The following is a 24,961-nucleotide window of genomic DNA, read 5'->3' as shown; positions in this document are numbered from 1 at the left end:
AGAGAGAGAGAGAGAGAGAGAGAGAGAGAGAGAGCACTTTTTTTTTCACACGGGCTGATCTAGGGATTTTCAAGGAGTTCACTAGGGCTCTTGGGACGGAAGGAAAATGGTCAGTGGCGCCACTTTGGATCCACCTGACCTTACGCAGGGTGGGGGGAAGAGGATGTTGCTGTTAAGAATCAAGCCTTCAGAGGTTAATTGTTTTACTGAGTGATTATAATAACTTTCAACAGAGTAACTTTAATAACATCAACGCCTAATTATTACTTTGCGTATAAAATTTGAGAGAGTGTGGAGTTACATGACGAGACACTAATGATGAAGTGAAGGAGCGTTGTGGTGTGGATGTGGATGTGATAGAATGCGTTAGGAGAAATACACTGAGGTGGTCTGGCCATGTGTAGAGGATGGAGAGTGAGAGACTAACGAGGAGAGTGTGTGTGTGTGTGTGTAAGGTGGAGGGAGGGGAGACCGAGGATGGGATGGAGGGATAGAGAGGTATATGAGAGAGGGGTGTGTGAGCTGGGAGGGTAGCGAAATGGCAGAGGTGAGGGCGACATGGAGGCGATTTGTTTGTGACCACCCCTTACGGGATTAAGACGTCTGACCATAGATAAATAATATGATAAACAGGATCATTTAGAATCAATATGTACTGCCTGATCCCGAATTATTTTATAGGATGTTATGGAAGTTCCCCAACACCTTTTCCTAAGTGATTTATTTTGCATGTTAAACCTCACTGTCCTCCGTGTTGTATAAATAATTCTATGATCACCATACTCGGCATAAATAACTGTGGATACTAACCAGCTATGGCCAAAAATAAATCGCTATGGAAAAGGTGTTAGGAGCACTGAGATCTAGCTTACACTTCAACTCCTCCCGTAAGCTGAGGAAAATCGTCTACTTTCTGACACCAAAATAGACATCAGTGTTATTTCTCTCTCTCTCTCTCTCTCTCTCTCTCTCTCTCTCTCTCTCTCTCTCTCTCTCTCTCTCTCTCTCCACCCCTCTAATCATAGTTCTTGCAGGCTGTGTTGCAGTGCTTCTTTCAGACCTCAACCACCCTTCCAAGACGCCTTCCTCCTTGTATTCCTTCACACCTTCTCCTCCTCCTCCTTCTTCTTCGCCTCCTCCGTCTTCTCCTCCTTCTTCTTCTTTGTCTTCTCTTCCTCCTCCACCTCCTTCATTTTCTCCTCCTCCTCCTACTACTACTACTACTAATACCACAACCAATAATAATAATAATAATAACGATAATGATAATAATGGTAACAATAATAATAATATAGATAATAGGAATGTGATCGAGAACAATATAATCGTAGTAGTAGTATTAGTAACAGTAGCAGTAGTAGTAGTAGTAGTTGTAGTAGTAGTAGTAGTAGCAGCAGCAGTAGTAGTCGTAGTTGTCGTAGTAGTAGTAGTAGTAGTAATAATAATTATAATAATAATAATAATAATAATAATAGCAGGTATTTCTCTCTCCCACAGGTAAAGCGAGAGATGAACGAAGCATTTATCGATGGAACCAAGTGGTAAGTCTTTCGAGGCCGCACACCTGTCGATAGATATAATGACTGATGGGCAGATAGATAACACAGACAAATAAGTACATAGATAAACTGATAGATACGTACCGTACATAAAAGGAGGGACTGATTGTTGGAGAGGCAGGTAAATGAGAGAGAGAGGGGGGGGGAGGTAGTGAAATGGTTGTTGTAGTGAGCGGAGAGTGCACGTCCATGCTTTCTCTCTTCCACTCAGGGTATGGTAGGGTAGGGTAGGGCAGGGCAGGATAGAGCTGGGTATGGCAGGGCAGCGCAGGGCAGGACAACAGAGGAGAGGAGACGAAACGAGATGAGGCAAAATGGTAGGGCAAGACAAAGCAAGGCAGGGCAGGGCAGGGCGGGGGCGAGGCGACTGCAGCAGCAGCAGCAGCGTGGAGTGACTAGGGTGGGCAGGGCTAGGCGTGGAGGGACAGGTCTCAACACAAAGTTCCTGCCTGCTAAAAATAGCTGTCAGCCTCGGTGTGGGAGCTAAACTTTCCTGCAGGATTCGGCGCAATGCTCACTTCGTCACTCATCACCTCAATAAACTACAACGCACTAACTCCTCTTCGGCACATTTATTTTGGTCCAATCTAACAATTTCCAGCATTAAAGCCTTCATCTTGACGTCAATCTCGGTCCCCAAGCAGAAAATTAAGGTTGTGTGTCGAAGTAACCAAGTACCGAAAGTTCCAGTTGCCAGGTCTGTGTGTATTGATCGTCAGCCACCACTACCACCTCGACCTCCACCACCACGGCCCCGTATTTATAAACATTCCTAAATATTTCTCCGGATAAATAATGAAGTCTCCATAACAAATAAACATTATCTGAGACAGTTTTGATTTTTCGTATCTTTTCAGTTTAAAATTGACTCCAGTTTGGCCGTATTCCCAAAATTTCTTACATATATTCTTTTTATCCTAACATGTTAAAGCTGCAAAACCCTTCATAAGCAATCACGTGAAATACACAAAACAATTTCCGACAATGAAGAACTGCCTATCGTGCGAAAATTGGCTGATATTTTTTGTGAATATCCAGCCAGACGCCTATCCTCCTCTCACGCTCTCCCATCCCCCTCTAAACACGAATTTACACCCCAAGCCACTCTAAATTTATACCTAAGCCACTTTAAGCCCCAAATTCAAGCCAAACAGTCCCTCATACCCTGAAAACCGTTACTCTCCCATCCACCACCACCAAAGAGACCTTCGCTATTCACACCTCTCATCCTCCCTAAGAACGAATTATCCTCAAAGCTACTCTAAATTTAAACCCTAAGCTGGTCTAAATTTACACCTGTGCCACTTTAAACCCAAACTTCAAAGCCAAACAGTCCCAAAACCCAAAAAATCCCCAACATTCCCATCCCAAGCCGAGGCAGCCTCACTAAACCGTCATGTCTCTTCCCAGCTTGAATAGGGAGCGTGGGTTTGGGGGGTTCGGCGTGGAAGATGTCTCGGTATTTTCCATTTGGTCTGACTACGTACGCTGTTTTCTACCTTTCATTTGATTATTTTAACATTTATTTAACTTACATAAACTTAATCAAATGTAACACATGCTTAATTCACTGACAGTTTATTAAAAGTCAAGATGTTGCCGAGCTAACCAGGTGCCAGAAAGACCAATTACCCACCCGTACCGCCATTTGCACACTCAATTTAAAAAAAATATGCCAAGAATTCGGATAATTATAAGTCACAGTGTTGCTGGCCTGATATTTACGTTATTTATATATTTTCTTCAATCTGTTTCTGGGACGAGTTTCAGAAGAGGACGCGACACTGACGAAAGATTGAAGCTTTTCGTCCTTCTGTTTCTTGTGGCGAACTTTCCCACCCTGTTTGCATGAAATTGGGGGGCTGTGTGTGTGTGTGTGTGTGTGTGTGTGTGTGTGTGTGTGTGTGTGTGTGTAGACGATTTTGTTCTGATGTAGATTTATGTTTTGACCGGAAAACATATGGCTAAATCCAGTCAACGAGGAGCACGCACACACACACACACACACACACACACACACACACACACACACACACACACACACACCGAGGAAACCTTACAGATCTCCATTAAACCCTTGACAGCAAAAGGTGTCCCCTCAGCAGAATAAAAATCACGTGGCCATGAGTGAAGGTAAAGGTAGGAGCAAATGCTATAAGGCACTAAACCAAGGTGCTCATCTCCGTAAATTAGGCCTTTGAGCTTGTGGCGGGGTTTTCCATCCAATATTCCGGGAGACCAAGGCCACTGCATCATACAGGTTACCGTAGTTACTTTCCCTAGGTGTTATTCTGGGTACACATGACCACACCAGCAATACTACTCACTCACTACCCTAGCAATACTACTCATTTGTCTACCCTGCTGACCAGTACTAGGTAGCTCTTGCCAGTGACTAAACTACTAGAATAAGACAAGGATAGCAGTAGCAGGAATAAGAATAGGGATTAGTATAGTAGCTATGGATTAGAGGATTAAGTGAGTGTATCTAACCTCTTCCCTACGAGAGGTGCCAAAGCTGAATACATTCGGCTGGGTGTAGCACCAATACTAACAATACACTTTATGGTAATTACACTTCACTGTTAGTACACTTCATCGTAACATTACACTTCATAATTACACTTTATCGTAACATTACACTTCATAATTACACTTCATCGTAACATTACACTCCACTGCAACATTACACTTCATCATAGCATTCCACTTCATCGTAATTACACTTCACCGTGGCATTACACTTCATCGTAACATTACACTTGATTACGAGCGGCGGCGAAGCCCTCGCGAGGCTCTCGTCAAGTAGTGGCATTTTCACGTATGAGCGGCCCAACCCGGCCCGGCCCGACCGTAACGCTTTTGAGAAGCTTATATGTCAGCAACCACAGGGCCGATCACTGCGTGGTTTGCACCATATGACTGCTCAATTCTTTAAGATTTGTTTTTGACAGGTTTCATCACACCCAGGCGGTGCACGTGGCACGTGACACGCGCCAGGTGCAGTATGTCGAAAATCTTCAAAAGAGGGCCACAGGCCAGACAGTTTGTCGTAAAGCCATGAAACTTGGTAGGTAGACAGCCATCAATATACTCCAGGCATCCTCGGGGTGTAAGGTCACATTTCAATGCTTTCGGATCTAAATGGCCTCGCTCGTACCTCGCCGACAAAGGCGTTTTACTGGTCGTAACATTACACTTTATCGTAATTAATATCGGTATACAATACTGGCCAGTATTCTCGTCGCTTAAGAAAGCTCCCTAACATTTCTTCCTAGGCGATTTATTTTGCTTACTTCACCTTGCTGTCCTCTTGTGGTACTTAAATCATTCTAATATCACCATACTCTGCATAAATAACGTATAAAGTCAATATTATCCAACCGTGTCCAAAAATAAATCGGTAAGGAAGAGGTGATAGGCAGCTTCTGTAATTTGCGGAATACGAGCCAAGGGGAGGTATTGTAGTGTGGTTAGGAAGCTTACTAACACCTCTTCCTTACCGATTTATTTTTTATTCTGCTTCGTTATACTCGTTATTTTGGAAGGAGGTAAAGAAAGTAAGGCAGTGTGAAAGGGGAAATAGTAAGGGAGTGAAAGATAGGAATAATAGATTGTTGGTGCAGAAGAGGAAGAAACTGAGGAGATGGAAGGAGCACTTTGAGGATTTGTTGAATGTGGAGAGTAAGAGCAGTGCAAGTATAAGTGGTTGGGGAATGGCTGGGAGAAGAAGAGATGAGAGGAGGGAGGAAGAGATCAGTAGGACGGAAGTAGTGGAAGCGATGAAGAATATTAAGTTGGGAAAGGCCCCAGGAATTGATGGAGTGTGTGGTGAAATGCTTTGGTATGGGGGTGAGATTGTTGTGGAGTGGATATGGAAGTTGTGTAGATTGGCTTGGGAAGAGGGAAGAGTTCCAGAGGACTGGAAATCAGGTATAATTGTTCCTTTATACAAAGGAAAAGGAGAGAGAGAAGTATGTGGTAACCATAGGGGTATTTGCCTACTTTTTTTTTTTTTATGCGAGGAAGAAGGAACCAAAGGCCATGACTGGTAAAATATATGGTAGAATACTCATTGATAGGGTTAGGCATATGACAGAGGAGCTAGTTGGAGAACAACAAGGGGGATTTAGGAAGGGAAAAGGGTGTGTAGATCAGATATTTGTTCTAAGATGTTTAGTGGAGAAGTATCTAGAGAAGGGAAGGAAAGTGTACGCTGCCTTCATGGACTTGGAGAAAGTTTATGACAGAATAGATAGGCAAGGTATGTGGAAGGTATTAAGAATATATGGAGTGGAGGGGAAATTGTTGAGTGCTGTGAAGAGTATGTACGAGGGAGCTTGGGTTACGGTGCGAGTGGATGGTGAGCTGAGTGAGTTCTTTGATCTCAATGTGGGACTGAAACAGGGTTGTGTGATGTCTCCATGGCTGTTTAATATATACATGGATGGGGTTGTAAAGGAGGTGCAGGGTAAGGCAGTGGATGTGGGGGTGGCTCTAATGAATGAGGGTGAGATGTGGAAGCTTCCGGTGTTGCTGTTTGCTGATGATACAGTACTTTTGAGTGAAGATGAATGGGAGTTGCAAGGTTTGGTGAATGAATTTGGGACAGTGTGTAGGAGGAGGAATCTGAAAGTTAATGTAAACAAAAGTAAAGTTATGGTGTTTGAGAGGAATGAAGTCACAGAGTGTGCAGTGAGGTTGGATGGTGAGGATATGGAGAATGTGAGTGCATTCAAGTACTTGGGTAGTGTGATGAGTAAGGATGGAACTTTGGGGGATGAAGTGCGTGAAAGGGTACAGCAGGGAAGGAAGGTCGTTGGTACACTGAAAGCAGTGATGAGAAATAGGGAGGTGAGTATGGAAGTTAAGAAGTCACTGCATGATAGTATTGTGATCCCTACCCTGACATATGGAAGCGAGGCATGGACCTTGCAAGAGAGGAGCAAGTCAAGAGTGAGAGCAGTGGAAATGAGTTACTTGAGAGGAGCATGTGGAGTGACGTGGAGGGACAGGTTGACGAATGAAGAAGTGAAGGAACGATGTGGGGTGGATGTGGATGTGGTTGAGAAGATTAGGAGAAATACACTGAGGTGGTTTGGACATGTGAAGAGAATGGAGAATGAAAGACTGACTAAGAGGGTGTATGTAGGTGAGGTGGAGGGAGGGAGAGGGAGAGGTAGACCGAGGATGAGGTGGAGGGATGGAGTTGAGAGGTATATGAGGGAGGGGGGGGTGAGTTGGGGGGAGGGTAGTCAAATGGTGGGTGACACAGCGACTTGGAGGAGTTTTGTCTGCGGCCACCCTTTGCGGGATTAGGGCGTCGGGCTATAGATAGATAGTTATACTCGTGTGTTATTCGTGCAATAACATAATAAGCAAACCAAGGGACATTAAGTAGACTGAAAAATAAATCGTTAAGGAAGAGGTGAAAAGACATAAACAAAGCATGGGATAGTAATGAGTAGTTTGGAAAATAAATCGGAAAGGTAGAGGTGTTAGGGAGCATCTCGCCATCTAGAACTGCCATCTCACCATCTTGAATGCTAAACTAGAAACTATATGAATACTAGAATACGATGCTAGTCACGAAGGAGTGCTATGGAAAGAATGTAGAGCTGCAACGTTCCCCCCCCCCCCGTCAGTGAAGTGTGTGAAATAAGATACAGAAGGACGAAAATCTGGGCCAAGTTGGTGTGAAAGTCCTATAGCTTTGTTTTCTTCGTGGTATTATGGGGGGAAAAAAAATCTAATCACTTCTTGGGGAATCAAACCAAAGCCATGTCGATCAGTGGCGCCTGTCTGTTACCCTACGTGTCAAATTCCATCCATCCGTCACGCAGTCATCCATCCATCATCAATCCAACCATCGATCATCAATCCATCCATCCATCATCAATCCAACCATCCATCACCAATCCAACCATCCATCATCAATCCAACCATCCATCATCAATCCAACCATCCATCATCAATCCAACCATCCATCATCAATCCATCCATCCATCATCAATCCAACCATCCATCACCAATCCAACCATCCATCACCAATCCAACCATCCATCACCAATCCAACCATCCATCACCAATCCAACCATCCATCACCAATCCAACCATCCATCATCAATACAACCATCCATCATCAATCCATCCATCCATCCATCATCAATCAATCCATCCATCATCAATCCAACCATCCATCATCAATCCATCCATCCATCATCAATCCAACCATCCATCATCAATCCAACCATCCATCATCAATCCAACCATCCATCATCAATCCATCCATCCATCATCAATCCAACCATCCATCATCAATCCAACCATCCATCATCAATCCAACCATCCATCACCAATCCATCCATCCATCATCCATCAATCCAACCATCCAATCATCAATCCATCCATCCATCATCTTTCCATCCTTCCATTCATCAATTAATCCAGCCATCATTCATCTATCCCTCCATCCATCCATTCATCAATCCCTCCATCCATCCACTCATCACTTCATCCATCAATTCCTCCCTCCATCCATCCATTCATCAATCCCTCCATCCATCCACTCATCAATTCCTCCATCCATCCATCCATTCCTTCCTCCCTCCCGCCATCCATTCATCAATTAATCCATCCATCATCCCTCCCTTCCTCCTTCAATCCATGCATCCATTCATCCCTCCTTTTTACCCCATCTGGAGTGTTGGGGCCCGGGGCTAGGCTACTCACCAACATTTAAGGCGAAGATGACCAGCCTCGCTATCCCCTGAGCGGCGTTACCCTACATGAGCAATAAACACCAACAATCCCTAAAACTCAGATTGCAGCGCTTTATTCCACGAAACCACCAGGCGTCATTTGGTTATATGGTTACCACCCAACGTAGAAAATGGCATCACAGCTCCAAAGGTAGATAAAATGGTGGTAGGATGAACAATAAAGATGATACTGGAGGTGGTGTAGAGAGGACGGGTGGGAGGAAAGGGAGGTGGGGGGAGGAAGGGGAGAAGGAGAGAGGTGGGGGAGGAAGGGGAGAAGGAGAGAGATGGGGAGGAAGGGGAAAAGGTGGGGGAAGGGGAGGAGGAGAGAGGTGGGGGGAGGAAGGGGAGGAGGAGAGAGGTGGGGGGAAGGGGAGGAGGAGAGAGGTGAGAGGAGGAGAAGAGAGGTGGAGGGAGGGAGGGAAGGAGGAGAGATGGGGGGAGGGTGGCAGCGGCAGACTGCAATGACGTCATCCAGTGATTATGAATGACTAACCGTTTTCTGGCGTTAACGTTCCTACACGCTTTGGCCTTGGCGGACACACACACACACACACACACACACACACACACACACACACACACACACACACACACACACACACACACCAAGAGGGGTTGAATTATTTTACGAATACAGGTAGACTACGGTCTCTCTCTCTCTCCACCTTCTCCTATATCGATCCTACCCTTCTCCCATCCCCACTATCACAACCATGAACCTTTTTACTCTAACATGCCCTAAAGCTGCCATCTCACCATCCTCGCTAGTCATGATGAAGTGCCATAGAAAGGATGAAGAACTGAAACATTGACTTTTCCTGCCACTGAGCTAAGGGATATAAGCTACAAAAAACTATAGTCATTTCACTCTAACTTGGCCTAAAATTACCATCTCTCCATCGTGAATGCTGGGTCTAACAATAAATTAACACTAGAATATGGCGCTAGTCACGAAGAAGTGCTATGAAAAGGATACAGCGCCGTAGCATTGTCTTTCATCTTTCTCTCTCTCTCTCCAAATCTGGATCCAAAAGTGTGTTGAAAGAACTCTCTCTCCCTAAGTTAAATGAAGTATATTTTGTACACAGACCAACCTTCCCACCCCACACATACCTGGGGGCCGCATTTTAAGAGCCTTTGGAGTCTTAACACCATTTCCTTAACGACTCAGGCGGTATATTACACATTAAAATTCTATTGTGTGCTATTTACATCGTTTTCGACAGTTTATCTTAAAAAATATATTGAGGCATAGTACATAAAAAATATATCGAGGTGTAGTGCATAAAAAATATACCGTATATACCGAGGTGTAGTGTTGAGGATGAATCGCTAAGGAAGAGGAGTTAAGACATCAAAGGCACTTACACGACCCTGAGATTTACAATATAACTTACGATAATTTTTCTCGTAACTGGCTAACCTCTCCTTCTGCAGGCGGAACGAGAGACGGGGATAGACTGCACTCTTCTTTCCTCTCCTGCAAATTTATAATAATAATAATAATTAGTAGTAGTAGTAATAATAATAACAGGAGAAGCTAACCATTAATAATAACAATAAAAAATCATATAATAATAGGAGAAACTAAAATCTGACCAAATAAAGGGTCACACTTTCGTTTACTCAGCACTCAAATACTCGGAATAAAGAAATAGAAGAAAAAAGTAAGAATAATTCTCAGGGAGTCCAGGTGGAACAGGGAGCTTTGTTGCATCTGTTCCATAGTTATTTATTTTCTGTTTACACCTGAATTTTGTTATTTGTCTTAATATCTATATAGTTTACACCAATAACATATAAGAAAATACTCGAGTTAATATGCAAAATACATCGCTGTGGAAGAGGTGTTACGAATGAAATATAAGAGGACTATCTGTGAATCATCCTAGGCTAAGAATTTCCAAGGATAAACAAGGAATGATGACGAGGAGGAGGAGGAAAAGTAGGGGGAGGACGGTTATGATAATAATGATGATGATAATGATGACCAACAGACACGAGAAGAACCAGCACTTTCCTTTCCACGTCCAGCAAGTTAGCTTGTTTATGAATCAACGTCTGGGCGGGGGTATTTGTAGAGATTTCTGGCAACCCCCCTATGACGTAGGTAGGATAGTCTGTGATCAGCTGTTGGTGAGGGGCCGACACTCCAGCCCCCCCTTCCCTCCCCCCCTCTCGCAGACCCCTCTCTCGCCTTCTCCCCTCGTTCCCATACCTCCCCCCCCCCAACTCCCTTCCTACACTTGATCATTCTCATCCCCACTCCCTTTACCTTCTTCTTCCCTCTTTATCACTCTCCCAATTACTCCCCTTTCCCTCAACTCCCTCCCCCCCATACCTCTCCCTCTCCCCCACCCCCTTTACCCCTAATAAAACGCCTCCCTACCCTTTCCTCCCTCTCTCGTCCTCCCTTTGTCCCTCTCATCTCCACCCCCTCCTTCCCCTCAGACCCTCTCCACCCCCACCCTTGCCCCTTGTCAACCCTCCCTTTTCCTCCCCCTTACCCTCCAGTCACCCCTACCCTAACCTCCCTTCTTTCCTCTCTGGATCTCATTACTCCATCCTCTCTATCCCCATCCATTGTCTGCAGTCTTACCCCATTTACCCTCAGACTGAACGGCAGCTTGGTCTAGTAACCATGGAGACTCATTCCTGTCTCGTAACATTCAGTTTCGTGCAACCACGTCTTAGTACCCAAGTTTGGAAGTTGCAAAGTTGTCAGATGAAAATAAACCGACTATACCTCCCTATTCAACCCCCCAACCACTTCCCCCTCCCCTCTCCCTTCACTACAGTACTCCCCTCCTCTCCCCTTATCCTACCATACTCCCCTCCATTCTCTTACCCCACCCCCATGAGGACTGTTTTCATTTTACCCTCCGTACCTTCACAAGACTTTAATCAGCATGTTGAATCTGAGGAGTTTGTTTTATTTTACTGTACAGTATTACTGGTACTGTCATATGATTTTTTTAATCCCAAATGAGCACTGAGGCTAAGCGCTTCATGACTTCTGCCCCACTTTTTTTTTTTTTTTTTTTTTGTACCTTGACACAAAGTATTTATCTTTGTCACAATGATGTTTTCTTTATTTTGTTACTACTAAACAGTTTTACTGATTAGGAGAGACTTTTCGAACTGGAGGGGTTAGATATAGCCTTCATTACTATGGATGTTATTCAGAGCTGAATAATTTCATACTGTAGCAGAAAGAATAATATACAGATATTTGGTGTGGCGGTAGGAATATGTAACATTGTTGTTTGGTGTACAGTGGTGATGGAATCAGCCAAGGTGTGTGTGTGTGTCTCTCTCTCAGGTGTTGGCTGGGGCAGGTGTCAACTCTATAAGCTCATTTTAGAATGAAGGTTTTAATCACTAGACTGCTATACGTCACTTCCTGTGACAGGTGGGCTCGACAAAAAGCCCGTTAGGTACCATGCATGTGTTCCTAACTAATAGCAACTCTTCTTCAAACACCATCCATCACCATATAAGGTACATATATTCTCCTTCCCTGATGCTGCAGAGGGATGCCTTCATGGTGGCTCCAGTGCACTGCACATAACTGAGTAGCTCATATAAATGTCTCTCTGCTCCCTCCTTATCCTCTAAAGGAGGATGATTGAGTGTTGCAGCTGGGTGCTGAGGACACAATAAGAACAACAGAAAATAAAAAAATCTGGTATGAATGATTGTCATGATGATGATGATAATGATCTCTATCTATCTATACCCCGATGCCCTAATGCCGCAAAGGGTGGCTGCAGACAAACGCCTCCAAGTTGCTCTGTCACCCACCATTTGACTGCCCTCCCCCCAACTCACTCCCCCTCTCCTCATATACCTCTCAACTCCGTCCCTTCACCTCATCCTCAGTCTCCTCCTCTCTCTACTTCACCAACATACCAGGGTTGGGTCCAAGTACAGGCTACTGTACTTAAGTCCAAATCCCAGTACCCAGAAATTTTTCAAGGACAAGTACAGCCTTTTTCCAATTTACTTAAGTATAAGTCCAAGTATATGTCACTGTACTTAAGTACAAGCACTTTATACCATACAAAAGTGCTCTTGTTTTGAAGAAGGAAATTAAATGATGGTCACATTCTAAAGGTTAAGTTATTAAGGTTGAAAGTAGCATATTAGAATATATTTTATTAATCAAACCATTTCTTCTATGACAGAATATTAAGTCTACTTAATAGTACCTTTATAAAGTCCAACAGAATATATAAATTTTTGTTAAATATAATGTACTTGATTGTACTTGAAAGTACTTGGTATTTTTTCAAGTACTTAGGGTCTAAGTATAAGTACAACCAAAATTTTAAACTCCAAGTAGAAGTACAAGTACATGAAAAACTGTACTAAGTCCAAGTACCAAGTGCAAGTACTATACTTGGACCCAACCCTGCTACATACACCTTCTTAGTCAGTCTTTCATTCTCCATTCTCTCCACATGTTGAAACCACTTCAGTGTATTTCTCCTAATTTCTCAGTCACATCCACATCCACCCCCTAATGTTCTTTCACTTCTTCATTCGTCAACCTGTCCCTCAGTGTCACTTCACATGCTCCTTTCAGGTAACTCATTTCCACTGCTCTCATTCTTGACTTGTTCCCCTCTAACAAGGTCCACACCTCGCTTCCATATGTTAGGGTAGGTATCACAATATCAATGTCACTCCACATGCTCCTCTCAGGTAACTCATTTCCACTGCTCTCACTCTTGACATGTTCCCCTCTGGCAAGGTCCACGCCTTGCTTCCATACGTCAGGGTAGGGATCACAATACTATCATGCAGAGACTTCTTAACTTCCATACTCACCTCCCTATTTCTTATCACCACTTTCAGTGAACCAACAACCTTCCTTCCCAGCTTTACCCTTTCAAGCACTTCATCCCCAAAACTTTCATCCTTACTCATCATACTACCCAAGTACAGTACTTGAATGCACTCACATTCTCCATATCCTCACCATCCAACCTCACTGTGCATTCTGTGACTTCATTCCTCTCAAACATCATACCTTTACTCTTGTTTACATTAACTTCCAGATTCCTCTTCTTACACACTGTCTCAAATTCATTCACCAAAACTTGCAACTCCCAATCATCTTCACTCAGCAACACTGTATCGTCAGCAAACAGCAAAATGATGGTGGTAAATATCAATGGGCAGTATAAATTAAATGTATGATGTATCTTTTCCCAGACATGCCACGGATAATGGGTATCGATCATGGATAGTGAACAACCGCATCAGGAGCTGGTGAAATGTGTGGTTGTAGGGGACACAGCCGTGGGCAAGACCCGGCTCATCTGTGCCCGCGCCTGCAACAAGAAGTTCTCTCTCTCGCAGCTGCTCAACACACACGTGCCAACTGTATTTGCCATCGACCAGTACCGCATTTACAAAGAGGTGAGTTATGAAATGTGAAAAATGGTAAAAATGTGCTACATGAGACAGGGAGTGAACAAGAAATAATTACCTTTAACTACAATAAACTCTCAGTTATCCGTTGTCACGATATCCAGCCCATCACAATATCTGGCACAACTCCTGGCTCTGTTAAAGTAATATCCAACGATTTTTGTGCAACATCCGGTGCTGAAACAGGACGTAACTGGCAGCCCAATGCAGTATCCGGCATTGTGGAGTTTCAACCTGCTAGTAAGCAGTAGCCAACCGACACCAGGGAAAATTCCAAAACTCAGAAGCCAACGAGAAGGCCCTCACGTGCCAGCCAATCAGAAACTGTTGTGGGTGTGCCTTCCCTGGCCTGCCATGAATGACCCCATGAATGTCGTGGAGTCAAGATGTGTCTGTGCGTTCCTGCTCTTCTGTCAGTGCAGTCACAAAACCCTGGTGCTTTAACTAACTCTGTGGCATCCCCTGTTCAAGCTACTGTACTGTATTGTATTGCAAAGCTAATGGCCTTTCAGTGCTCATGTTCTAGTGCTCTTTTGTGATTGTTAAACTACCCCTGTGCTGTATTGTGTACTATACTGTTATGAGTGTGCAAACCTCCCCAGTACTGTTTCTCCTCATCAGTGCCAACACTTTGTGAGTACACACAATAGTACACTATGTACAGTAGTGGATTACTGTAATGTATTATTACTGTGTTGTTTTTATATGCTTAGTTTTCATCTTTTACTCATGGTAAAGTTTTTAGGATAGAGGGTTGAGATGGATAGAATCAAACCACACTATCTGGCTCAAAGCCGAGTGTTGTGCAATATCCAGCATTTTGTTTTAACTGGCATAGGGCTTGGTTGAATTACAGCGGAAAATTGAGAGTTTACTGTATACAGTTTTATAGTTATGAAACAAGAAAAACAGTAAAAAATGAGTAAAATGAGGCAGACAGATAAACAGTGTCTAAGAAATCATTACATTTGACAATACAGCATTATTATTACAACTGTCTTTGCAGTGAACATTACTATCCTACCATATTTACAAAATGGTCTATCGTAGTGCTGCATGATAAAAAGGTGCAAAATAAGACGGAGCCCATTAGGTCAGTACAATACATTTCACAACAGTCTTTGCCAGTGGTCAGCACAGAATATACAGTGAGGTTGGTTCTGTGTTTTCCGTTTGATTACTGTAATATCTGATTAGTTTAGTTACTTAAATACAGTAGGTTCATCACAAGTCCATTATTTAATACTAGTAATACAGTAACTCCTTAGTTTCTTCACATCCTCTGCTGCGCTTCCCTTGGTACCTAAATTATAACTACTGTACTGTATATACTGTAGCTACTCGGTATCTGCTGTAGGCCTAACTGTACTCTGCATTACAGTCCTAGCTACTGTCATCATACTGTACTTACATTACAATTGTTTTAATGTTGAATGGTGTAATTCCAGGTGTTGGAGCGGTCATGTGTGGTAGTTGACGGCGTGAATGTCTCCCTACGTCTGTGGGACACTTTTGGGGACCATGACAAGGACCGCCGATTTGCTTATGGCAGGTGAGTATGAAACTGGGTGGGTGGAGGGAGAGGCAGACCAAGGCAAAAATGGGGAAGTATAATATGAGTCAGAGGGTTGTAAGAGAAACAGATAGACCAAGAACATGGTGGAAAAGTATTGCATATGAAGAAGAGTACTGTATAAAAGAATGGGGTGGTTGGAAAGAAATGTGTGTGACCAAACACAAGGTGGGCAAGGAATATATATGGAGAGGGAGACCAGGAACAAGATGGAAGAACACTGCATATGAAGAAGAGAATAGAGAGTAATGAGGCTGCAAGGAAATGGAGACAAAGACTGAGGAGGGATAAAGTAGAGTATATGAGAGTAGGGTGGTTTTAACGAGAAAGAGGAGGACCAGAAACAAGATGAAAGATAAGGTAGGAGAGTATACAAGGAAGGGTGCACGACAGCAGTTATTGGAAGGAAAAGGAGCTGTGGATCAAGATCAGTATGGGGAAGTGTATTTAAGTCCTTGCTGTAAATGGCAAAGACAATAAAGGCTTTGATGGTGTGTGAATGAATCTGTGGGCCATGTCATCAAGCATGCTGTTTGATAGTTCTGTTACTTTTGTATGTTTTCACTTTCTTGATTTCGAGATCCATCCTCACCCTATCTCTGAGATGGAAATTAGGACTGGAATGATGGTGAATGGATCTTTTCTACTGCATTTAGGAGAAATCCAGCTAGGGGTGATGATGGTGACAAAAGTAATAGCTGTTTCTAGGCCACTCTTTGAACGAGTGTGTTGGTATGGAAAGTTAGGCTAAAATGACCATGGTGATGATGTTGTTGATCTAAGTATCGTAATAACCATTTTCATCCTTCCCTCTCCCATCAGGTCCGATGTGGTGCTGCTGTGTTTCTCAGTGGCCAATCCGGTGTCACTGCGAAACTGCCGTGTTATGTGGTACCCGGAGATCCGGCGCTTCTGCCCCAACACACCCATACTGCTGGTGGGATGCAAGAATGACCTACGGTACATCTGCAAAGATGAGCAGTATCTTAGCTACTGCCAGGACCGCTCTCCACTAGTTAGGTGAGACCACATGCAAAATGGCATCAGTGTCCCTTATTACCCGTTAGGGCATTGAGACTGGGGTCTAGTCCTGTTACCTCCATTGGAGCATAGGAGTCTTAGGCTAGGCTACCATACGTCAGGACTAACCTACATTCGTGGCAACAATTGACTTAACAGAAAAAATACCAGTCTTCTCTTGAAGTTAAATCATTCCATGTAAGGTGCTGTTGCCTCTAACCTGAGTGCTCTTGCACTGGACTGCTATTTCATTTGTTTTGTTGTTTAAATTACATTGTGGTCTAGTGATCTAATATGCTGGTCAGGCTGAGACTCATACGCTGTGCACTGGGTTGCATCCCAAAGATGTTCTTAGAGGTTACTTAAGCATGCAGCGCTAGGAATACAGTATAGACTAGATCTTAAAACATTCTAGGTAAAGAATCCTACTTCTGGGTGCTAACATCTACTAAAACTTAATAAAGCATGGTGTCACAGGTACTACTTTAGTTACATAATTATCTAAGACTTTTTGTAAATTTATAGGCTTTCAGTCCATAGAAAACCTTCTGATTTACCATGGACAAGCCTAGTATGGGGAGGGAGACTTAAAAAAAAGTATGACATTTTAATTTTGATGTGATTTAATATGACTGTGCACCATGTGGTTGTTTGTGCTATCAGCCAGTACAAGAGTGTGACCTTGTGATGCCAGGAGAGTCATGTGGTGGTGTCATTTTAATTTACTCTTCATGGTCAGGACTGTTCCATTCCAGCTAATGTCATGTGCTTATATTTAGCTGAAAATGAGTTGCTGCATCTTAAAGAGTTAATTCTGAAGCCATTAATTCTTCCAAAATCAAAACTGCTGTAGTATTCCGTTCCTGCAAATTCCAGACAATTTTACTGATCACAGAGTGAGTAATATGAGCCTGACAGTGGAGCAAATCATAGTAGCCCGATAGTACAAATGTATGTGTTGAAATATGCTACAGGCTATTGTGAGAGTGTGACCTTGTAATGCTATGTCAGTTGCGAGCTGGCATCGTTTGAATTTGATGTGATTTAACATATTAATGTGAAAAATGATGATGTTGTGTTTTAGGCCAGTGCGAGAGTGTGACCTCGTAATGCCATGCGAGGGTCGTGCAGTGGCACGTGAGATTGGCGTGGAGTACTACGAGGCGTCAGTGCTCACGTACTTTGGGGTCAACGAGGTGTTTGACAATGTAATCAGAGCAGCTCTCATCTCCCGCAGACAACAACGCTTCTGGATGACCAACCTTAAGCGTGTCCAAAGACCCACCCTACAGGTATTGTTTCATGTCATTTATAAAGACTCCAGCATACAGAACTTGCATGTGTTGACCTTGGTCACCTAACGACAGCTCTTCACGCTGCTCAGTCTCTTGCAGCCTTCCTATTCAGTCCTTTATCCCTGAGGTTGTACAAGCAAATACAGTACAAACTCTCATTTCTGAAATGTTTGAGTTCCACTGCTTTATGGGAAATGGAATACCTGTACTATGGAAAGGAGTATCACGATGATAACTATGAGAAAATCATGTAAAAAAATAACCTGCAACACCATGAACAGTATATGCAATGATGAATGTACCTTATATTAGCAATAAGTGCTTTCATTTTACACTGGTCCACAAATAAACTTTTTCTTCAAATATGCAATGACTGCATGAGATGATTACTGTATATATATATATATATATATATATATATATATATATATATATATATATATATATATATATATATATATATATATATATATAAAAGGAGAGTTGTTTTTTTTTAATCAGATGTTTGGATTTGGGAGTTTGTACTGGACAAAAGTTTGTTTGCCTCTCACTAAAGTTGAATGACTTGCAGTGGACAAAGTTGCATATCATCACCCAAGGATGGATAATGATTTGCACCTTTGTCCACTATATCATATTCAAGTATTTATGGATCCAGCTGTGAAAGATAAGCAGGAGAGGCGAATGGACTTTTGTGTTTGACTGTAAATGAAGATTCAGTTTACAGGAAAATTGAGTGATTTTACATGTTACCCACATCTTCATACTGTATTGTATCACACATAGTGCCTAGTGAGAAAGTTTTTATTTATTCCCAACTACAGTACAGTCACTATTTTCGCGATATATACTTTCGCGAACTTTCGTTTCGCGATGGCAAGGGAATGTTTTTTTTCCTAGGAGTCTCGCGATTTTCCTACGATTTTCACAAGCCCCCGATCTCCAGTCACTTGTTTTGAACCGACCATTGAGGAGATGGAAACAGACAAACGAGTCAATGACAACGAAGTTCAGGAACTCTCACCTGTCCCACCAGGTGAGCCAACATCTCACCAAATCACAGACTTGCTGGCAACCACTGCTCATTTGAAAGAGAAAATTGAGGAATGTGATGGGAGAACAGAGATCAGGGACACTTTCCTCCCGATGGTGGATAGACTTCTGGCTAATTACAAGGACCTTTTCAACGCCAGAGTTCATGCACGTCATCAGACTCTAATAACATCATTCCTGTCCTCTCGTATTCAACAAGTCCAGGCTTTGGAGAACATACAGGCTGGGAAGGAAGAAGGTGCTGTGGATGAGGACATTGACGACATTGGGGAGCTTGATGAGCTCCCACTGGATTTTGAGGGCTTTGATGTTGAAGCATTGGGAAGTGGTGGTGTGGGGGACTCAACAGTGGTGGCGGGGAGCAGTGAAGGGGCAGGTGGTAACTAACCACTGCTTTCAGCCTTGGAACTCATCTTCAAGCCCCATCAAGCAGTTCAGCGTAAGTGTCAATGTTAGTAAATTCTTTGTTCAGTTATATATTATATGTCTGATTAACTGTATGTAATTTACAGTAGGGGTATTGTGTCATTAATGGGTAGCTAAGGGGGAATGAGGTGGCTGACCCCGGAACCAATTACCACTTATAACGTGTAAAGTATACGCACGAATTTCGCGAGTTTAACTTTCGCGCCGCAATTGCAGTACCAATTAGGTGTGAAAATAGTGACTGTACTGTACCAATTTTTATTATTAGCTTTGTTACCTGCATGTACTGGATATGTCACCCATTCAGAATACGGTACATGTAGCCTTGTTCTGTTTTATTGCAGTTAATGTAAAACCGGTACAGTATGTTTGCAAGATAAGTTATGACTTTTTGACAGCCATAAGTTTCCTTGAAGCGAATAAATTCCATACTTTTTCCTTCTTTCTGGATCCAAACTCGCCTCAGCCTTGGATGGGAAAAAAGGTCATGAAATTGGCAATGGCTGTGATTAATAAGGGCTTTTGTGATCAAAATAAATGTATGACAACAGCAGTGAATGAATTGAGGGAAAAAAAAAAAAAAAATCTTTTTCAGGTGCCTTTCTGCCCGCCCAAACCCAAGGTGCAGGAGCCGTCGCCAGTTGTGAGCAGCATGCGTGAGGACCTGCACTGCTTGTTGACCTGTGCTGCTCTCACTGACCTTGTGCTGGTGGCAGGAGGCTCTTCTGCCCCCACCATCGTCCACACCCATAGGTATGTCCAGTAGGGTCTTGTATTGTTGCATGCTACTCTATACCACCCTACTCTACACCAGTACCATCATTTACACATAAAGGTACATCCAACAGGGTCCTCCACCATCATATTCTACCTTAGACTACTTAGCTGTACAGATGGATGATTATATGCTTTGTATTATTACAACCTTCTCACTCTCACACATTCAACTTCCCCACTCACCTAGCACTGTCCCATTTTTTACCACCGTACCAAACCCTCTTCCTGCCGTGTACCATCCTTTTCTGTTCAACCATATATTATACTAGCCTATAACATCCTACTGAACCTGCCCCTCACAGCCCATGGCAAGTTTACACTGGACACTGCATCATCTTCCACCTCAGACTTCCTCATCCAGAATTATAAGCCAGAATTATACATCAACCCGCTGAGTGTGCAGTTTCATGGTACAGATTTGCAGGTGTGCATATATTTAAAAAATATTTGAACTTATATTTAAGAAAAAAAAATAAAAAATCATTATACTGAAGGGATTGAATTAATGTGCAAACACCAAGCAATTGTTTTCTTCACTGTAGGTTCTTGGTGGCTGCCGCATCAACTGCCTTCCACAAGCTGCTCATGACGGATCTCTCAGACTGTGCTGCAACCAGACGAAGCTCTGACTCTAGCATGGTAGGTCATTTTTATGATTGTCATTATCATCATTAGAAGTCTCCCTTTTCATTGTCACCATGGTATAGCATTGTTTTTTACATACAGTATTTTTGCATATAGTATGGTACAGTATACTGTATATTTATGTGCAGTGAATCACTACAGAATTTTAATGGTCAAAGAAAAGTAAATTGAAAGATTCCATTATTGTTTCTGGTCACTTACAAGAGATGTGTGTGTTCCTTGCACAAGTTGAGCGATTTGTTTTTTATTCTCCAGTTAATGTTTAGATCATATCAGATACTCAGTCAGAGGCATAGACTTTGAATCGGCACCTCCTATTGTAGAGTTGATGTTACTGTTTACTCTGCTGCTAATGTTTGTGTCTGTTTTACAGCTGAGTGGTACATTTGGTGACACTACGCTGGGGAACTTCAACTCCGACACAGAATGTCTCCTGGGTAGCGACCACAATCAGCCGCGACCAGTCAGGCAAGTAATGTATTGTATATGCCGTAGTTTTGACTGTTGCTCTTTTCTGCATAGCTTACACCATATTTTCCACATGGGAATAAGGCTTATGATGATGATTCTTTTTTTTTTTTTTTTTTTTTTAATGGTACAAAGTTGTCATCATCATCACAATCCTGGTCTTTTCTTCCACCCAAAGATAGAGTGAGGTACATAATACAACAGTCATTCCTTAGAAATGGAAATGGGTAAAACTCACGATGATATTAATGATAACGATGATGATGATGATAATGATGCAATGTAATGCATAATCAGTGCAGGAAAATAAAACCGCTTTGTTTTAACAACAGAATTCGTGAGGCAGTGAAGAGGCGGTCAAGCATGCAGACGTTGACTCAGGAGCAGCGGCCAGGAATCCACAGGGAACTACACCACCCAGCCTTCCAAGCCATTAGTATAGAACAGGTGAGGAACTGCTCCATATTCTTGCTGGTAAGGAGGCTCCCTAGCACCTCTACTAAAGCCATTTCTTTTGAATATGGCAAGTTAATATCCTTTTGTACATGATATACGCAGAATACGGCCATGTTTGAAGGATTTCTATAACACATAAGAGGACAGTAAGGTGTAAAAGCAAAATAAATCACTTAGGAAAAAGTGTTAGGGAGCTTTCTTAATCCATGAGAATATGGGCCACTGAACTAACACCATTGCTGTGTCAACTATAAAGATAATGCCACAAAAATACAGGGTGTCCCATGAGATGTTTTTATGAATTTCAAGAGGTTATTCTGTGGTTAATAATGGGAATGAGTGCACAGGAGCCTGGGGCTAGGCAAGTCAGTCCTGATATTTAAGATGAGAGTGACCAGCCCCACTCATCCATGAGTGGCACTACGTGAGCAGTAAATCCCAACCACCCCTTGGATATAAACCTACACAGGCTCAATCTGACTGCAGTGCCCTAATTGCCCACTACACCACCAGGTGCTACAAGTCGGTTATACGGTTACCACCCAGTGTAGTAAATGCTTTCCTGCTGTACAGGAAATCATTTGGCTTGTCACTAAGTGTAGAATCACCCATAGACAGAAGGAAGAGGAAAGAACGAAGTTAAGAGACAGAAGAAGAAGGAAGGAAGAGAGGAAAGGACATTCACCCGAGAGCAGCACAACAACGAGCAAGTGGATAGTTAGGGTAGCGCCCTCACCTCACACACACACACACACACACACACACACACACATATAGATAGATAGATATCAACATGGGGTCAGTTCTTAGCTGTTACAGAGTTACAGTTACTGATGACATTATGAGTTAATCATGAGGAAAGCCAGACACTGTCATAAGATCATCAGTAACTTTAACTCCACAACAGTTGAGAGTTACATTCATGTTGATTTTTACCTCCTGAAGTTACTCAAATCTCTCTCATGTCACCCTGCATCTGTGGGTTGTCATGCCTGTATGGCAGAGTAAAGATTCCAGGGTCTTGAATGGAGAGTAAGTGTGTGGCCCATTTCATTGGGAATGTAGCTCATTAGTTCTTCTGTTGTTGTGTTTCCTCTTTACTTGTTTTCTGGACCCTGCCTCACCCAATCTTTATACTGGAAAAAGAGGTTGTGACAATGATGATGATGATGATGATGGTGATGATGCATTGTGGTTTGTGAGCTGAAATAAGACGGTTATGCCTATGAGATAAAGTCAGGATTCCAGTGACCTGAATGGCGAGTGGATGAGTGTGGTACAATTCATCAAGCTTGCTGGTGGTGAGTTTTCCCTCCTTTTTTCTTGTTTTCTGAACCTTATCTTTGGGTTGGATAAAGAGATCCTGATAATGATGGTGTTATTTACTACCACTGCATTAGGATAATCACAGTAGCAAGGTTGGAGGTGTTTACTGCTATTATTGTTAACTTGTTTATTATTTATTATATCTACAAATGTTTACTGTTTACATCTGTCATTTATTACTGTTGCTGCAGTGGGATGATCGGTGTAGTGAGTCAAGTGGGTGTGAGCGCAGTCCGAGGCAGAGTGGTGCGTGGGTGCCGATCCAGACAGTTGTAACATTGAGCAAGCTGGTGAGCGGGCTGGTATTACGCGTGGCTGTGCACTTCCTCTACACTGGCACGATATTCTGCCGTGACTGTCACCTCCCTGCCGTTGACCTCAGTGAGCTTAAACAGGCGGCTGAGTTCCTAGAGTTGCCAGAACTTCAACAGTATGCAGCCAACCTTATGAAGAAGGAGGAGTTTCTAAACAATGATCTCTCACAACAGTACCTGCAAGTGAGCACCAGTGGATGGCCTTTTTCGTATATCTAAAGTTCTTTCATCTTAACATGGCTCAGAAGTTTTTCTTTTTGCAGCTTATTGCACATAGTTCAGTGACAGTTCAAACCTTCCAGAGCTGGCTGGAAGTCTTTTGGTTATGTAAATGCCACCACAGATGTAATTTGGTCTCCTGTCCTTTAGTGTTAGGCACTGTGACAGCCTGGCTTAACGCACTTATGCCTTGAAGGGGGTTATGATGCATGGGTTTTTAGAAGCTACCGGTACTTGTTTTTTTACCATAGTAGCAAACTTCATAGCTTATACTCACTGTCTGATGCCAGTGAGTAATTATGCATGTCTGAGTCTCCAGACTTTGCTTCAGAAATGTCTTTGGAATTGCTAAAAGCAGTAATATGCGAGTACTTAATCACCATAATTTGCACAGATGTTGTGCGGTCGTGTGAAGGAGGTGTGTCTGGAGGGAGGGCTGTTCTCTGATGTTCTGTTCCAACTTGAGGATGGTACAGCGGCTGTCCACCGACCGTTGCTCATGGCGCGCTGTGACATGATGCACGCTATGTTCTCAGGAGACTTCAGAGAGAGCAGTGCCAAAGTGGTAAGTTTAGAGTTAATTTGGTACAGTAGCCTAACTGATTTAGTGATGGTGCCACCTGGGCAGAAGGTCTTAGATATATAAAAATATAATAATAATTTGGTTGTACGCCTGGTATCCCTGAAGGGCTAAGGCGTTGCCCCTGGGTAGGGGACTTTTGGACTGGAGCGTTTAGCATTTTATGACCGGATGCCCTTCCTGATGTCTACCAATGACCCTTGGGTGGATTCGATCCTCCGACCCTTCGGACAGAACGGAGCGCTCTAACACACTGAGCCACGGCTGCTACTGTTATTAGTATTATTATCATTGTTATTATTGTTTTTATTATCATGTGGCAGCTTAATTCTTTGGATTATAGGCATATATCCAGTTAGTTATTTATTCTGACCACCATCAAACAGTTTTATTAAGCAGAAGGAAACTCCTTCTCTCTGAAAGTTTGATAATTTGATGATAATGACAACACAGCGACAAAGAAGACTACCACAACTGTAGTCGATGTAATGAAAGATTATTTTACTGTTATTACAGTAAACTACACTGAGTGACAAGCCAAATGGTTTCCTGTACACAAGGAAACCATTTCCTACGCTGGGTGGTAACCATATAACCAAATTTTGGCGCCTGGTGGTTTAGTGGGCAATTACGGCGCTCTGATCGGACTGAACTGGTGAGGGTTTATATCCAAGGGGTCGTTGGGGTTTATTGCTCATGTAATGCCACTCAGGGATGCATGAGGCTGGTTGCTCTCATCTTAAATGTCAGGACCAATTTGCATAGCCCCGAGCTTCTATAATACTCATAGGACAACATAGGATTGGATGATGATGATGATGATACAGTAAACTCTCAATTATCCATTGTAATTCAGCCAAGCCCTACGCCAGTTACAGTGAAGTGCCGGATATTGCATATCTGGTGCAACATTCGGCTTTGAACTGGATATTGTGATTCTGTCACCTAAACCTTCTATCCCAAAAACTTCACCATGAGTAAAAGATGAAAACTAATCATATAAAAACGATACAGTACTGCTACAGTACAGAAATATAGCACTATACA

General features: G+C 42.8%; 1 protein-coding gene across 1 annotated transcript in view; it reads left to right on the top strand.

The window, feature by feature from the left end:
* RhoBTB (Rho-related BTB domain containing) overlaps window positions 1-24,961 on the top strand; it is a 61,118-nt gene that overhangs the window by 31,667 nt on the left and 4,490 nt on the right. Inside the window, exons 2-11 of the mRNA XM_080268286.1 lie at window positions 13,544-13,750; window positions 15,211-15,314; window positions 16,158-16,355; window positions 17,440-17,647; window positions 19,725-19,882; window positions 20,449-20,545; window positions 20,925-21,019; window positions 21,352-21,466; window positions 22,993-23,298; window positions 23,729-23,899. Coding sequence (XP_080124412.1) covers window positions 13,571-13,750; window positions 15,211-15,314; window positions 16,158-16,355; window positions 17,440-17,647; window positions 19,725-19,882; window positions 20,449-20,545; window positions 20,925-21,019; window positions 21,352-21,466; window positions 22,993-23,298; window positions 23,729-23,899 — 1,632 coding nt within the window. The 5' untranslated portion in view covers window positions 13,544-13,570. The remainder of the gene's footprint in view (window positions 1-13,543; window positions 13,751-15,210; window positions 15,315-16,157; window positions 16,356-17,439; window positions 17,648-19,724; window positions 19,883-20,448; window positions 20,546-20,924; window positions 21,020-21,351; window positions 21,467-22,992; window positions 23,299-23,728; window positions 23,900-24,961) is intronic.

The sequence above is a fragment of the Coenobita brevimanus genome, chromosome 27 (genome assembly GCF_032717465.1).
Source record: "Coenobita brevimanus isolate Jiangsu-jjx chromosome 27, ASM3271746v2, whole genome shotgun sequence".
Lineage (NCBI taxonomy): Eukaryota > Metazoa > Arthropoda > Malacostraca > Decapoda > Coenobitidae > Coenobita > Coenobita brevimanus.
This window is presented reverse-complemented; position numbering and strand designations above follow the sequence as displayed.